At 41.5% G+C, this 12229-nt stretch overlaps 1 protein-coding gene across 1 annotated transcript in view; it reads left to right on the forward strand.

Moving 5' to 3' along the window:
- Positions 1–12229, forward strand: part of FLT1 (fms related receptor tyrosine kinase 1) — a 107762-nt gene that overhangs the window by 36786 nt on the left and 58747 nt on the right. The window contains exons 9-10 of the mRNA XM_035325461.1: positions 296–465; positions 867–1026. Coding sequence (XP_035181352.1) covers positions 296–465; positions 867–1026 — 330 coding nt within the window. The remainder of the gene's footprint in view (positions 1–295; positions 466–866; positions 1027–12229) is intronic.

The raw sequence follows: 12229 nt of genomic DNA on the forward strand, positions 1-12229 counted from the left end.
AAGTATGGAAGGCTGGGACCTTTAGAGATAGAGTTGTGATTTTTAGCAGCTCTCAGATGTTATAGAACCCTGTCATATCCTTATAAATTTTTATGTATAGAATGGCATTCTTCAGAGTTCTCCATAAATATCAACAATCTGTAAGGAAAGGATAATCCTCTGGTAAGCAAAATCTTGGACAGTAAATTCAATCATTGCTCAAAGATCAAGAAATGTTGTGAAATGAAGAAACACAGACTGTTAAAGAAGCACTATTTTTCATTTTTTTTTAAATTTCTGGACTTCTTTTAAACAGGTTAAAAGATGGGCTACCTGCTGCTGAAAAGTGTGCCCGGTACATGGTTAAAGACTATTCATTAATAATCAAAGATGTTGCTGAGGAAGATGCTGGAAACTACACTATAATATTGAGCATACGACAGTGGAACTTGTCTAAGAATCTTACAGTCACTCTTAAAGTAAATGGTAAGTTTACAGCATGTTCCCACATTTTTTTCTGAACATAAATATCAAATTTTCGTTGAACAGTTGATCTTGCATGGCCCAGGACATTGTGCACTTTCTTACTGACTTCCATGGACACAAATCCAAGCCCCATGTGTGGGATGATGGACCCTTCTTGAAATCAGCAGACAGACACTGGTTTTCATTAGAAGGGTTTCTGTCTTTCACGGTCACATACTTGTTCCTGATGACTTAAATGTGTTAGTAACTGCTCATCTGACTCAACTTATTCCAGCTGTTTTACTTTGTCCTCCTGGGGATTTTTTTATTACTCACCCTGCAGGAATGTAGGATTTTCATGATCATGTAATACATTGGAAATGAGTTGCTTTTAATAGCTTTCTAATTTTTACCCTTTACAGTGAAACCCCAGATATATGAAAATGCTGTATCATCATTCCCTGATCCCAATCTGTATTCACTGGGCAGCAAACAAGTGCTGACATGCACTGTGTATGGTGTTCCTCAGCCAAAAATTACATGGATGTGGTACCCCTGCAGACAAAACCATTCCAAAACAAGGTAGGACAGCTTCCTTACTTATGCTTAGCTTGTCTTCCCTTCCTATTATATTTTGATATTAACTTAATAAAGCTTACCATGAACATTGATAGCTAGTAGAGTATGTGTTGCTTTATTTTTAAGTAAACATGCAGACAAAATGTGGTATTTTCTGCATCATTATTTGAAAATGGGGTGCAGAGTCATTGTTTTTTACTGTTGCTTACTTTTATTTACAGTTCATTACTATTCATGCATGCAATGCTCAGAGGCCATAATTGCTTTTTGATTTTTGTGAGGGAAGACTTGCAGGCAATGTCTTGCTCATACTTTCTCAGGGAGGAGATTTCCTTGCTTTCCTCCATACTTTTGTCACCACACTGTGATTTCACTGTGCGGTTTATTTTGAAATTCAACACAAATAATCTTAAAGATTTTTTCTATTATGAGGATCAAATCTTTCTTATGATACAATGACTCATAGGTTTAGTTCAGCAAGACAAATGTGACCAGCATTCTCCAGATAATATTTCAACAGTGCAAAATATAAATGGGACTGTGCAAGCCTAGTTGATGTTGATGTGGCACTTAACTAATCCTCTTTTATATTTAAGATTTCTTTTGAGCTTTTTGTGACTGATGATGATAAGTTTGTGCGTGTTGACTAATTTATCCAAAGCTCTTCCTGGATTCAAAATCTGACACAATCTTAATGATTAACACTCTACATCCACAATGGCATTAGCATTAAGCTACTATCGAAGAGTTCAAACATTTAATGTATTTGGAGCATAGTGCAACAAAGATATTTAAGAACCTAATGAAAGCTAAGGAACCAATATTTTCCAAGTCTCAGTTGAAGTTATTCACTTTACATAGGATTTAACTTCTTTAACACTCTAGTAGAACTGTGTTTTAATGCCAATCCAGAAAAACATTTCTGTATGTGCTTAACTGTGGGGATACAAGACACCTCGTTCAATTAAATAGGACAATCAGTTTATTACAAATTAAGGGTGCTTGTAAATTGTAGGCAACACTTCTTGGAAGCACATGTTGCTTTTCCCATTACACCTTGCTTTGGGATTATGCAAATAAATGGCTTTCTGTGCCCTTTTCACCAAGAGGTGGCACTAGCAATCTCTCCTTTTGCTAGAATAGGTAAAATCTGAAATTCTCCATTTCAAGGACAGGTAAGGTCAGAATTTTGTCTCTCTTTTATGTTATCTTTGAAGCATGGGTCACAGAATTCTGTGTAGTAATGTAAGGTGTATGAAAATGCCACGTCTTTTAAGTAGGTAGACCCCATGAAAGGCATATATGAAAAATTTCAACCTTTTAGTCTCTTTTAAATGTTTACACATTTATGCGTACTCTGGATTGAAAACACAGTGTGGTGCTGGTAAAACAGTTGGATCGTCTTTGGGAGTAAGAGTGGTGTTCTCACACAGTCACACAGTCAAATATATCCTTCTGTTAACAAGCAATAAAAATTAATATCCACAAGCAGGTGTTTAATAATGTGCTAAACTGTAGACTCAATTAAATGCTAAGTGGAAGTGTGAACAGGTGATCAAAGGAGAAATGTAGCAATTTAAACATCAGCTATTGGCTCTGTTACAAGGTTGTTTCCAGACTTGCTTCCAAATTGCCTTCATAATTGTTCTGTGACAATTCTTTTTACCCCCCTCCCCTTCCTTCTCCTTCAAACACTCATTGAAGAAGTAGTTTGGAGAACACCATTTTGAATGCTTTGCATAAGGTGACTGGAGTGACTCCCTGTGAAAAATATGGCAACAATTAAGTATAACAGAATGGCAGGAATCCCTGAATAATTGCATTTTGTCTCCTGCTCCAGGAAGGGAGCAGAAAATACTAGCTGTGCCAGCTGCAGGGCTGACATCTGTGCCAGTGTAGGTGTTCTCCCCAAAGCACTGGAAAACCATTCAATCCCATCCTTTTCACCATTCTTCCTTCCTTGTGTGAGGTGACACTTGCTTAAGTAACAGACTAATGAGGCAGGTACCTTGGAAAACAGATCAGAAATGTATCTTCTTCTCCAATTACAGCTGTTGCTTTGGATTTACCTGCCCACCATTAGGTTTCCAAGACTAAAATGTTGCTCTGTTTCTAAGCACAGGTGAAAAAATTGTACCTCATGTTGATAGACCTTCATATGTTACCATTATTCACCACACTGCAGTAAGGATTCACATTGAGTTTCTGGGTCCCATGCCAGAGGATGCAGGAAACACTCTAGGTCTCTAAGTATAAAGCTTTTGTTGCTGCAAAGACCTTGCAGCACACAGATCTTTTTGCTTCCAGATATATATGCGCTTAATTTTACATCATTTGAGTCCTATCACTGAAAGCTGGGGAATGTCTTACAGTGAATAAATGAGATTTTTTTTTTTTTAATTATTTTTTGAAGGACTGTTGCCATAGTATCCTTAATAGAAACCACTAGGTTCTCTGGCTGCTTCTTTCAATTGTGGTTTCAGACAGTATTTCTGTTTCAAAAATCCTAAAAATATCTCAGTGGATTCCACTGCTTTAAAAAAAAAATAAAAAAAGAAAAAAAAAAGTTTAAATATTCTTTAGTGCTTTGTAATTAATATTACAATCTGCATAACCCTCCTCTGTGCATTGTTCAAGACAGCAACAGGAAGCCAGCCAAATTAAACAGGTTCCATAGTTTCCTGGTAGCAAATAAAATAAATAAATAATAATAATAAAAAGTTTCAAATTTCTCAACAGATTTAACTTTTTGGAATGCAGAGAGACCAAGAATGTCATTAAAATTCTCTGTGCTTTATTTTCCATTAAAATAAGTTTGCTTAACCAACTCTATGACCATTAAGTACCCTTTTGCTAACTAGCAGATAGGTAACTAGATGGATAGGTGGAAAAATTAACTTCTGATTTTCATCCCAATGAGGAAACATAAAAGAGACAAGAAAAACTGGCTGGGCAAATATATATATATATAAGTATGTATATATATTTATATATATATAAGGTTATTTATTGTTGTTTTGTTTGTTTATTTTTCAAGCTTATTCAGATACAGCAACTCAGATACAGCAGAGAAATGTCACTGGAGAATGGAATGAGTTAAAATAAAATGAAATTAACAAAATGAAAGATTAGTCTTTCTTAAATGACTATCATTTCTTCCTGAGAAACTTCTTATCCAGTGTCAGCTTATTCCACACAAGGCAGCAGATATGTATATTCATTGCTCAGTGGATATAGCAGAAGATTGATGACCTCCATCATGAAGTTGTTGCTTGAGCAGTCTCCTCGGCCTCTTCCCTACCACCCTGCTGTTCTTCCTGGCCCCGTTTTTGCTCAGGCTGGGTTATCAGCTGAGTCTTGTGGAGGGGCAGTCAGGGCAGGGCTTGCTGATGTTCTCTGGAGCCACCAAGGCTGGTCTCCACCTACAGCTCATCAGCTCCGAGGCTGCAGAACGAGCATCCCCACCCCAGGGATGTGCTTGATGGTCATGGCTCTTGACCCGAATCTCTTCAGCAGATTTGTGTTTATCTTAAGCTGGTCTGGCAGAGATTGCCAAGAAAGGCATGTGGGATATTGATATTGCTCAGTGTAAGCACTGGTTTCCTCCACTCTGGTGCAGTGTCATTTGAGGGCAGTTTCTCTCTCTGGACATTTCCATGTAGGCAGTTCCAGAGAGACATTCATTGTGCTCTGCCCAGGGCTTGACTGATCAGCCCTCCAGAAACTGCAGACAGAAGAAGCAATGAAATTTTATCTCAGGTGTTCCAGCTCTCCTGGCACCTTTCTGCCACCTTGAGCTATCAGTTATGGTTAGCCTCAAACCGAGTGTCAGATTATTAATTTTCAACCCTGCCATCAAGTCAGTCTGTTATTTATTTATTTACTTAGATTTTTTTTTCTGTGTGCTTGCATGAGGGAGAGAGAATCACAAAGGTATTGTGGAGGAACCTGCAAAAAGAAGGTCTCTGGAAAGACCTTAATTCTGTCCCCTGAGCTGTAGTGTCAAGATATGAACTGACAATAACCCAAAATAACCCAAAACTATTTCTGCCCCCACTTCCCAACCCTGTGATCATCCTAGCAAGACTGTGAGGTGGACGGGATTGGGAATGAATGGGTTGCATGCCTGAAGCTGAGGACAGGAGTGGGCAGCAGGAACCAGGGACCATGCAGCATTGCCATGAGCTGGTACCACTGCCATGGAGCCATCTCAGGACACCACAGTGTTCCTGATGCTCTGCGGTGGATGGATGGATGCGCGCACCACAGTGGAGTTGCTGCTGATTTAACACGGAGTGATAAAAGGGGAATATTGCCTACCGTTGGGGCTTGTCTGTGGTGCAAAGGTAGGGCCATGTGAATTATTTTCTACAGAAATAGCTCTCTAGCACTGCAGAGTGAGGGAGAGGAGAATGTTGTGGATCTCAACGAGGCAAAAACTAGAACTTTTCCCCAAAACCTCTGCAGAGAGATAAAAGGACTTGAACTACCATCACGAAAGGGCATGGCCAGACTCTCACCAGCTTCAGTGAAAGAGGAAGCAGGGCGTGTGTGCATAGCAGTCTAATTGCATTTCTGTATTGTTTATGTCAGGGTATTAATAAAGGATTGACAGGCAGAATCGTTAGGATGTGCTCGCACAGATTATCAGAGAAAACTAGGTTTGGAACATCACTGAGGTATGTAAAATGAACAAGTAAAGAACAAATGTTAATTGTACTTAATTAGAAATGTACTGAACCACCCAAATTTAATTGTGGATGTCTGCAAACATTGATGCCCATTAGTTTGTCCACAGCGACTGTTTTTGTTCCCCATGCCACCTTCTATTTTCGGGAAGGGGAAGTCTGAGTCCATAGAGCTGGTAAAACTAGGTCAGATGCCATTAATAAACAGGTAGTTCAAAAATGCTTTTGTTTAATTTGACATGTGGCCAGATCCTCAGCTCTAAATTCACACTGGCTGAGGATCTGGCTGGTGGCCTTTGTACCTTCCATTCCCTACTACAAGAAAATTATCTTGCAGTGATCTGGTAATGTAAAGGTATTTAAAATGGCTACATGAAATAAATATGCTAGTTATTTCCTTTTTTGTTGCTGCAGTTGTGGAAAAGGGTTAGTGTAAATGAAAATCAGGCTCTGTGTTTTTCCCATATATTTCTAAAAAATGTAGAGGAAGAGACATGAGTGTACGTTGTGGCAACATGGACTTGCAGAGAATTTGAAGCCTAAAGAAAGAGAGAAGTGAAAGTGTCTAATCTGTTTCAGACCAACCAAGTAGTTTACTGCAGCATCTCATTCTTCACTTCCACTATGAGCCAGAAATCAATGCTTGTTGTGAACACCTCCTGTTCTCTGAAAACAGATAAAAGGGACAGCATCCCTGTCCTCAGTCAATATTTTGGAAAATATCTTTTTTTTAATATTTTACTTACCAAATGCCATGTGAATCAGATCAGGCATATGCATGTGGATAAATAAACCTGGTACATATACGCTATGCACTCAGTACAACCCAGTAAATATACACTATACACAAGCTACAGTTTGCCACAGTCTGTCCCCAGGGTAATGTAGTGAATGCACTAATGAATTCACTGTGCAGGCTGTAAATGTTATCAAAGGTTTCATTATGGGTCTTAGCTGAACCAGAAGATCAAGCTTTCCAATTTTGATATTGCTAACTTTCAAGTCACTTTAAATCACATTTTTCCAAGTCCAATAGAAAATAATTCAGCAGAAAATGCATTATGGTGCTCTAGTAACTTTTCTTAACTGCTTATCGATCAAACTTAAAATATAAGGACTAGAGTAACATCCAGATGGTGACGAGTGTCTCTGCTTCGTATCATGTTTTAAAATCTGGTTCTCCTATCAATTTTTTTTTTTTTTTTGCTCGTTTCTTTTTCTGTGGTTCCGTTCAAAGGGTGGTCTCTTGGCTTTACTGAGGACAGTCTGACACCCATTCTTAAGGAAGAAGACATGGGTCCGTGCAGGTGGTTGAACATTATTGCTTGGTCTTTTACTCACCGTGGGGCAGCAGTGGTGTCTGAGCCATGGGAACGTCCCAGCCTGTGGCCATAAACCTCCTCCTGTGCTAGCAGGGGCTCTTGGCCGAGGAAGGCACAGGGTCAAGCTGTGTGTGCTTAGGCATGATTATAAATGGAGTGCTATTATTGGACTGAGTACACCTTTTACAAAAATATACAAACTTTAGCTAGCATCCTTTTTCCTTTTATGTCTATTTCTTTCAAAAACCCTTTGCAGAAGGCTTTGAACAGGCATGGTGTATGAGGTAAGATCATAGTCAGAAAGAAAAATATTCAGTTAAAAAATAGAAAACAGAGGTTAGGAGGGAACAGTCAGTTCTTGCAGTGCAGGGAGGTGACCGGTGAAGTTTTTCAGGAGCTGGTGCTGGGGTCTGTACTTGTCAACATGTTCAGAAATAACCTGGAGAAGGTGGTAAGGAGGTGACAGAGTTCGCTGATGATACTAAGTCATTCAGATTTGTAAGGATGAGGGCTGACTGCGAAGAAATGCAGAACTCTATGAATCTGAGTATGTGAGTGATAAAGTGGCAGATGAAGTCCACTGAAAATAAAAGCTCATGATGTACATAGGAAAAAGCAGTCTGACTTTCACACATGAAACGATAAGCCATTGTCTGATCATTAATAACACAAAGAAAAATATCAGCATTGTGATATGCAGGTTTGTGAAAGCAATGGCAATAAGGAACAGCCCCCCCAAAAAAATTGAGTGTTAGGAATTATAAGGTCAGTGCTCTGTAGCATGAAAAATAGTTGACTTGGTTTCTACACAGTAGATATCTACAGGCTAGTGAAGGATACGTAGGTCCAAGGATCAGTCGTATATACTTCTTCCAGTTTAAGAAATAGGGGCCATGAAATGAAACCAGGAGGACTGCAATTCAAGATGGAAAAAAGAGATGGTTGTTCATGCAGTGGGTGGCAGATCTGTGAAAATCCTTGCCAGAGGATTTTGTGGGTTCTAAAAGTTTGACTGGCTTCAAAGGGAGGTTGCATGAAGTCCTAGAAGAGAAATCCACTGAGAGTTTCTTAAGTGTAGAAATGGCCTCCGTTGCAGGAAGTTCTTGGGCTGATAAGAATTGGTGACTGGGGGAGTATTGGGAGGAAGTATCTGAAGTTAGTCCTGTTCTTACTCATCCCCAACCATCTGCTTATGGTCATTGTTGAGACAGGATATGGGGTAGATGGATCCTTGGTCTTATGTCCACATCTGTCAGTATTTTCTCTTCCTGTTTTCCCTCTAATCAACTCCCCTCTCTCCTTAAAAATGTTTCCCTCCATTCTTTCTCATCCTTTCCTTGTTTTCTGCCTGCACTTCCAGTCCCTGGCTCCAGTCAGCCCAGAGTTGCTCGCAGACCCCTACTTGAAGAGAAACTGAAAACAATCCATCTTTAAATCACAGCCTCTGTGCAGCAACAGCTCTTTCATCTCTTCTGCTGATCACTGGGAAATGGTATTTGAAAGGGTGTTCATTGTGCTTCCAGCTTGTCAAAAAGACGGAATATTAAGGACTGTGTAAATAGATTAGTAAAGAATTACCCCTCTATAGAGCCAAAAGGACAGCAAAGAAAAGGAAGGGAATTTCAGCATTATGAGAAGGAAGGCACTGGGGAGACCTGGATCTTGGGAAGGTGTAGATGTGAGGTTATGCCTCAAAGTTGAGTGAGCCGTGAGGAGTGACCTGTGTATGGGAAATAACTTGTGCCAGAAGGGTCTTAACAAAATCCCAGACTTTATATATAGGGACTTTTATTTTTATTTTTATTTTGAAATAGAAGAAGCAGAGTAAGGGTAGACTTTGTATATAGAGGCTTCGTGGTCTTTCCCTTTAGGTTTCTGACTGCTCAACCAAGCTGGAGAAGACCTCTTCCTTTCAGTACTACCAGAGACTATTAAATTCGGCCCCTTTTTCCCAGCAAGAAGCTCTAGGAGCTTGTGAAAACTTAATGCTATGATAACTCTGTAGTTCCAGCCAGCATTCAGCTCCTCTGTGGAGGACATAGATGGTGAGAGAAAGTGGAGGTTGAGTCATGGTGACCACATGGGAGACGAGAGTGATTTCAGGCTAGCAAAGGAGGGAAAGGAGGAGGACAAGAAGGAAGGAAGAAAGGCTTGGCTGAAATGTGATCATATTCTGTGTCCACGAAGACTGCTAAGCAGTGTGAAGCAGGAAATGCAGGGTCAAGAAGCAAAATATAACTGTCTGATAACAAACTCAAGGTGAGAAAATTTCAGGTTGCATCAGGATGTGCAAAAATCCTCAAAAACTACTTCCAAATGCTGTAATGTTCAGAGGTCTCAAGTACTGGCAAAGGAGTTGAAAGCAAAATGTGTTTTCTATTTTTTTGTTGTCAATGGCTGGTGTTCAGGCTGCTCAGCTGTGCAGATGTAGAAGTGTTGGGACTTTGTGTTTGGTTTTTGGTTTTTGTTGTTGTTGTTTGCTTTTATTTATTATTATTTTTTCCTGTGGTAAAGCATGCATGGGCTGATGAAGGGGTGAAAGGTGGGACAGGCAAGACTGCTGCTGATCTTCCTGCTTCCTTTGAGAAAAGTCAGATGAATTGGCTTTCTGTGGCAGCATACTGAGGTAGTTCAGGACAAGCAGTGATGTTTGGAATGGATGAGTGTGAAAGGGAAGCACCGTGCCTTAATCTGGTTGCATGTAGATAACAGCAGAAAAGGCAGTGTGCAGACAGCAGACTTTCTTTTTCTATAGTCATGGTGGTATGCAACAAGGCTGACTATTTCTAATGATGTAGTACCTCACCAGGAGGAGGTGGCTTTCAGGACATCTGGGATCTTCCCAAGAGAATGAGCTTTCCTTCTATGTGTCCCCCTCAATTGGGATGCAGAAAATCCTATAAAACAACAAAATAACTCAGTCCTTACTCTGGCAACTGTGCAGTACACCAAGATACCAGTATGGCCTAATGCACTGGGGGCACTGAGAAATCCTCCAGCCACCCTGCATCTCATCAGTGAAAAATCTCAGCACAGCTAATAATATACTTGGCCACAAGTCTCCTCCTGTTCTGCTGGCCAAGGGCGAGGCGTGGTGATGGACAGTTACTGCTTTCTCAGGGTCATGAGAGTGTCTGACCTGAAATGGGCTGGTGGTGTCCCATCTGTTCTTGGTGAGCAAGTGTTGACACTGCAGTGGGCACAAGTAAGGGCCTGGAACAGTGAGAGCAGAGAGGCAAAAGTGTGAAGAATGAGATACGCAAAGACGGAACCTGTGCCACTATCAATGCAGCTTCTTGTTTGGTATTCCTTGCTGAGCTCCTAAATAAATGTAAATCAGCATACAATATGTGATATAAAAAGTGTCCAGTTCCATTTGTAGAAGATCTCCTCAAACTCTCACATACAGGTGTCTGGAATTAGATGATCCTTAATGTTCCTTCCAACCCAAGCCATTCTGTGATTCTGGGGTGCTCAATGTATGTGTGCATACCAGGGAAGGTGCTAGGGATGAAATCCCAGTTTGGTTGGAGCTAAGTGGAGCTTTGTCACCAAAAGCAGTGGGGCTGGTGTTTCAACCTGGAACTGGTTATTTTTGGCTGAGAGACAGAGGGGATGCTTGGACCTTGGCTCCTGAATCGACAAGCGCGTTATCACGTTGCAGCCAAAGCGAGAGGGAGTGCGCTGGCAGGGAGCCAGCACATGTTCCCCCCTCCCCCAGAAAGCACGTTTCACAGCCCGTTCATGCTCCCTGTTACTATTTTCCCTCTCTTGTTTCCGGCCTCGCTGTGATTCAGTGCTCCCCAGGACACGTGGCTACACCAGCCCGGTGCTACCAATCGCACAGCACCGAGCGCCAAGGCGCAGGGCAGGCAAGGCCTGGGTCATTCAGATTTTTTTTGATAACCTCCAAGTGGGAAGCAGTTCCTATATATTCTTTACAATTCCAGGAATTTCCAGAGTTCCTGTCTTGAAGTTAGTGTCGTCATCACCACGTCTTGAGAGACGTGCTTCAGCCCAACCTGAATTCATAATAACGCCACCCTGCTGCTGCTAGGAATAGATCACTGCCCTAAAAAGGGATAGATGATGAGAAAATAAATATTCCTGGTGTTAATCATTCTTGAAAATAGCCACCGTCAGTAACACTAGGGCTTCCTCTTGCTCCTAGTACAGGCGTAATTGCCAAATGCTACTCAATAAGTAAGAGCGTGACTGAGGCTGCAGTAGCTTTGCCAAAAGGAACACTGAGGGAATTGGATGGCATTGTACATGAGCGAAGGATTGCAAAGGCATCACGTAGGAGTCCTGGGGGGAGGAGCTGAAATGATGAGAAGAATGAAGATGTTATTTTTCCAGCTGAAATGGGGGTCGGGGCTGTTATGTTGGTATTTGTCACTCCTTTAGCACTGTCTCCAGAGTGGGGAAGAAGATGTGTCTGGACACAAGCTGGGTGTAGGGCTCTCATTTAGGACTCTGCCATATGGAGATTCAAATCTGCCCTGTGAATCATCAGAGAAGCCCTTTACCCCAGCTCCCAAGCTCTGCTGCGGATCACTGGGGTGACAAGAACACCACTTTTATTTGGAGACCAGCAGTTTCACAGGCAGCTCTTTAGCTTGAAGCTGGTTTGTAGTTTCACTCCCGTGAAATATATCAAGATGACATGAAGTACACTCTTACCCTGGAAACTTTTCCCCATCAATGGTTATAAATATACCACACTATTGTGCTTGGCATGCTGTATGCTAATAGAGGTGAGGGCTCTGAAACTCATTAGGAAAGGGAGCGGGCTGCGGAGCAGAGCGAGGACAGCGTGAAGCTGAGGTTGATAACCATGGCCTTGTCCAGAATAGGCCATGGGAGTTTTCTTATCTCACTTTGGCAGGAGGTGCTGTTAGCTTCCTGTGCGAAATCAGGAGCATATGCTGCTTTCCTCTTGTTGTTTGGCTTCCTCCGCTACACAAGACGGTTCCCAGCACTGTGATTATCTTTGCATCTTCAAACATGGCACACTCTGCTTCCTCAAGGGCTTGATGTATTCTTGAGAGGCAGGCTGGCTCCCCTCCCCCCGGCCGCTTCTCCAGGGCCCCTCTGGGTGCCAGCACCGCACACCACAGACCTTTTTTAAAGACCAGATTGCTTCTGGCTGCATAACACCCCCCCTGCCCTCCCAGAGAAGGGCAAACTCCCAAA

The sequence above is a fragment of the Oxyura jamaicensis genome, chromosome 1, assembly GCF_011077185.1.
Source record: "Oxyura jamaicensis isolate SHBP4307 breed ruddy duck chromosome 1, BPBGC_Ojam_1.0, whole genome shotgun sequence".
Classification (NCBI taxonomy): domain Eukaryota; kingdom Metazoa; phylum Chordata; class Aves; order Anseriformes; family Anatidae; genus Oxyura; species Oxyura jamaicensis.